General features: G+C 36.2%; 1 protein-coding gene across 1 annotated transcript; it reads right to left on the bottom strand.

The window, feature by feature from the left end:
- Positions 1-3,458: 3,458 nt before the first annotated feature.
- LOC131429437 (cuticle protein-like) lies at positions 3,459-4,051 on the bottom strand. Its single transcript, XM_058593551.1, has 2 exons — positions 3,983-4,051; positions 3,459-3,922 (listed from the first exon to the last, which is right to left on the bottom strand). Exons 1-2 carry the CDS (start codon positions 3,992-3,994, stop codon positions 3,563-3,565), a joined length of 372 nt encoding a protein of 123 aa, XP_058449534.1. The 5' UTR covers positions 3,995-4,051; the 3' UTR covers positions 3,459-3,562.
- Between the last annotated feature and the right edge of the window lie 627 nt (positions 4,052-4,678).

Genomic DNA, 4,678 nt, shown 5'->3' on the forward strand with positions numbered 1-4,678 from the left:
TGAATTGATAGCGAACTTCTCGACAGCCGGCTGTCCGGAGTTTTACGAGTTTTGGAAGAAATTTCGTATTTTAGTACGATGTACATACTAATACAAAACGCGATAAAATTGCAATGTATTCTCGGTAGCTGGCTACTCAGAGCAATAAACACATGATAATATTATTCTAAAGTTTATTACCAAACAACCCCTTCCTGTGATGCATGTGGAAATGCAGATGATTTTCTTGGTTTCTAATAGCACCATGCATTGAACTAACAATCTTTCCTTCATTTAAGCGTTAATCTAAGTTTGTGCTTAGGGCACATAACCGTTTTTATTTTTCTTTACGTTTCGGCTCGTCAGTGCAGAGAAGTTCAAATTGAACTGCTTATCGCAAACTTAAACAATTCAACTTGAACCGCTAAGCAGAATCTTTTCTTCCCAAGTAGATATGCATTCGGACGTGGTCGGCGTCGGTATTGATCAGCATGCGGGAAATTTTGCACTTTACATAATGTAAAACTACGTGCTATTCCTAAGCAAGAGGTTTCCGAAAAACATTTTACAAGCGCCAATTAGGGTTTGATCAATATCGGAGTAACAACACACGGGTAGTCTCTAATGCTAATACTAACAAAACGCAAATGAAGTATTTTGTAAAAACATGGGTAATCCAGCTAGCAGTGAGATAATACCATTTTCAACCATTTGCATGATGTTAGTTTTAAAACTAATTTTGATGATTTTTAAAAGCTAAATGCTCAATCATTGTTAATTATTAAAATTCCTGGTTGTGGAACATCTTCAGCACCTTAAACTGTGACTAGGAGTAATGGCAATGCTTATGTTATAAGAGTTTTAGGCATATTTTCGAATAAATTAAAATTTCAGTGAATATACGCATTTTTGTGAATATAGTTGAGCAAAATGAAAGAGTGCTGTACTCAATCATTCACGTACGTGGGGCGGCCGGTTTGGCATAATACCGTTTAGCATAACGCCGTTTGGCATAATGGTTATTTGGCATAATGCCATTTGTCATAATATTAATTGGATTCATAATATTTTAATCTAATGTAAGTTTTTGTTTGTTTTTCGATCGAGTGATGTTTTTCAAGGAAAACTCGAATGAGTAACGCCTCCGCAGAAATCACCTCTGTCAAGTTACGGGTGTTTGTCCGGATTACTCAAAGCTAGGAGCTATCCCTCAGTTAAGTCCGATCGATCGGCAGCGAGCAAGTCATTAAAAACGATGAGGCGTAGCCGCGTTAGACCTTTCAAAATTGCAGTGAATAAAAACAATTTCCATTAAGCAGCATGTTCATCTGTTATGCCAAATGACCATTATGCCAAATGACCATTATACCAAATAACTATTATGCCAAACGACTTTATGCCAAACGTGGTAGCCCCCACGTACGTTGCATTGAAATTTGTATATAATTTGGCTTTTGAATCAATGGGAATTACCAAAGGGTAGTGTTGGGGAAAAAATCAAAATTTTCGAAATCGCGACTGAACTTGTTCACGAGGGATTATTAGACAAAAATATCATTGGTCAGAAAACTTAGCAGAAAAGTTTAGTACTGATTTTTCGACAACGCGATTCTCACTGAAACTGATTTCGCATGGCAAAAAAACAGTTCGCACATTGAATATATCTGATATGATTCTCAAACAGAAAATTTTTGGGAAATAATTTTTCTTAGCCGTTGTATCTCAATCCTTTGCAGAATACATGATGAATAAATTCGTCGATGAACAAAAACTGAACCTTTCTGAAAATGTTCAGTGTGCTTAGGGTGGTTGATAAGTAGATCAATAGTGGTGATGTATTTTAAATTTCTTCGGCACTAAATCATTAATAAAAGCAGCAAGTGTTGTGATTAATAATAGTTGTAATGATAATTGATAATAAAAACAATCATAAATCATGTTATGCAGCTGATTAAAAAATATTAGCCATGCCATGCCACACGGAACGACCGAAATTAGCTCTGCGCCTAATTCGTATTACTGTTTTTGAATTAGTTGATTTTAACAACAAAATTTCCAAAATAACTATAAAATTAGTTAAAATTTAGAATTTACTGTGCTGAAAAAAATTCTTATTTTTAGAGAAAGTGTTTAGTTGGCGAATATTCTGGACACAAACCAGCAATATTTCAATCCAACACGAAATTCTCATTGACAACTAATTTCGTTATTAAAATCAGAAACTTTGATTCTATTTATCTATCACCGTCATTACTGAAGGACAGCAGTGTCAAAGCAAAACAATCCATTAAAAAGCTAAAAAGGACAGTCTTATTGAAACTGCTTGAAAATTGTTTTGATGTTTTTCGCATGTGTTCGATATATTTTTATTTAAATTTCTAAACCGATATGTAAAAATGTCGTAAACTGTTAGTGGAAATCGTATTTATTCAGAATTTGTGCGCACTTGAAGCGATTGTGCGTAATAATGTTTTTAGGCGGAACAGTGAAGTGAATTTCGAATGTTTCACTCTAATTGTGATGAAGGTTTTTGTATCTTCAAACCTTCCGAGCTGCGCCGTCCGGTGTACTACTTATATTCGGTTTTTGTTTTCCGAGTGCTCAAAGTTTTCAGTGAGAATGAAAAAAAAACAGTGATTTAGAAGAAAAAAAATTCAAAAAGATGTTTATGTTTCGTTTATGTCTTTTTCTCCAATACAACATCGTATTTATACCTGCCAATATAGAAAAGACAACCGCGTCTGAAATTTTGTCGGCAGTAGTGTGCCATCTAGTGGCTAGTAGTCATTACGGTGTTACCGTTTCGGTGACAGGGCGCCATATAGCTGCAGATTGCAGAAGCCAATTCAACCATTCATATTGGTTGAAAATAACATTTTATTTCTTTAATTCAACTAAAAAATTAGTTGAATGGAAATAAAATGTGCCTTAGCTAAGAAATGACAGCACGTTTAATTTGTGAATTCAACTAAAAAAAATAGTCATTCCAACAAATATTTTATTATTATTAAGGTAATGAGAATAAAAAATCTAAATTAGCAAAAGTAAGATTTTTTTAGTTGTCTCAAAAAATAACTAACTAAAATCAGCACATCAACTAAATTTTTCGCGAAAATGCTGATTTCGGTCGTTCCGTGCATTTAGCTTGAATAACGTACGCAGAAGTAAAAGAAGCGCAGACCAAAGATATGCCAAATCAAACGCGCCATTCAAACACTGCGCCTACTGTGTGTTCGAGATTTGCTGACAATGCTGCGCTCCTGTTAGTTTTATGAATAAAATTCATACTTAATCATGCTTGTCCAGTCCACACATCCAGACATACTCTTACACATTGACATGTGATCAGTTTGTTGAGCTGAATCGATTGGTTTATGGCACTCAGTCCTTTGGCTTCGGAGTAATTTTCCAGAGCTTGGGTGATTTTTGTATCGAGTTTTTGTTTTATAAAAAAAAACAAGTAAAAAGCTCTCCTAGTATTAGGTTTGAAATAAATTATATTATTCTATGGCAACAATTAGTACTATACAGCTTGATGATGATGACGATCATTGAATCATTTCAGATGTTCAGCCTCGTTCCCTTAATGGTGATAGTAAGCAATCTTGGCAATCGGAGCAATGACCTTGGTAACTGGAACAACGGTCTTGACCAGTTTCTGCGCCAGCGGTTCTCGGCGGACCACGGCGTTGAATCCGTTGTGCTCATCGGCGGTGTAGTCCACGACGCGACGGAAGCCATCGGCATCAATCAGAGTGTACTGGCCAACGACGTTGTCCCCGTGACGTTCTTCCTGCTGGCTCTTGATGTCTCCGGTATGATCATCATGCACGGAGTACGCAAAGTGATACTCAGCAGGACCATCGGCATACTCGACGTGTTTCACTGCTACCGGCAGCACGACGGCACAGGCGGCACCGATCAGGGCGAGCAATGTAAAATACTGAAATGATAAAAATCTTAAATGAACGATCTGTTGCCCGCTAGAAGCACACCAACTAACTTTGATTGCCATTTCTAGTTAATTTAGTAGAGCTAATCTAGTTCGATGGTTTTCAAAGAATGATCTTATCCAACGAATTGGTTTGAATATTTATATGAAACGAGTCGTAGAACATGCTGATTCGATTTATCGTGGCTTTCGAATTTCTTTGAAAAAAAATACGAAATTTGCAAACCCACGTCAGCCTAACCTTGCGTTGCACGTTCCATATTGATATCATATAAACCTAGATAAACTTGATTTGCATTTCCAGTACATGAAAGGTAATGATATCAGTCTCTCGTGAACGGATAATATTTCGTAGAAATCTAACTACACACATCGTGATTAATTCCTACAGCCGTTGGTTTAGTTTCAAATTATACATATTAGCATTAAAAAACTTCAGTCTAATGTCTAATAAGAATGTCAAAAATAGAAGGGAAAGATAAGTACGCAAACACCATTACGTGAATGAATATTACTCTGCGTTAGTACATTAGAAAAAAAAACTTTTTTTCTAGTCACGTCCACGAATCAAAATCGGTGGGTGCCCCCAGTCTCGCCATGCGTGGACCATTTGTAGAATTGATCGTGCGGGTACTTACCATAGTAATCGGTTTTGCAGAGTAAAAAAAATCTTGACAGATAAAGACAACTGGTTTTTGCTGTGAAAGTGAAACGCATTCGTGGATAAACTAATGAGCATGATTTAAT

Source organism: Malaya genurostris, chromosome 2 (genome assembly GCF_030247185.1).
Source record: "Malaya genurostris strain Urasoe2022 chromosome 2, Malgen_1.1, whole genome shotgun sequence".
In the NCBI taxonomy this organism is placed as follows: Eukaryota; Metazoa; Arthropoda; class Insecta; order Diptera; family Culicidae; genus Malaya; species Malaya genurostris.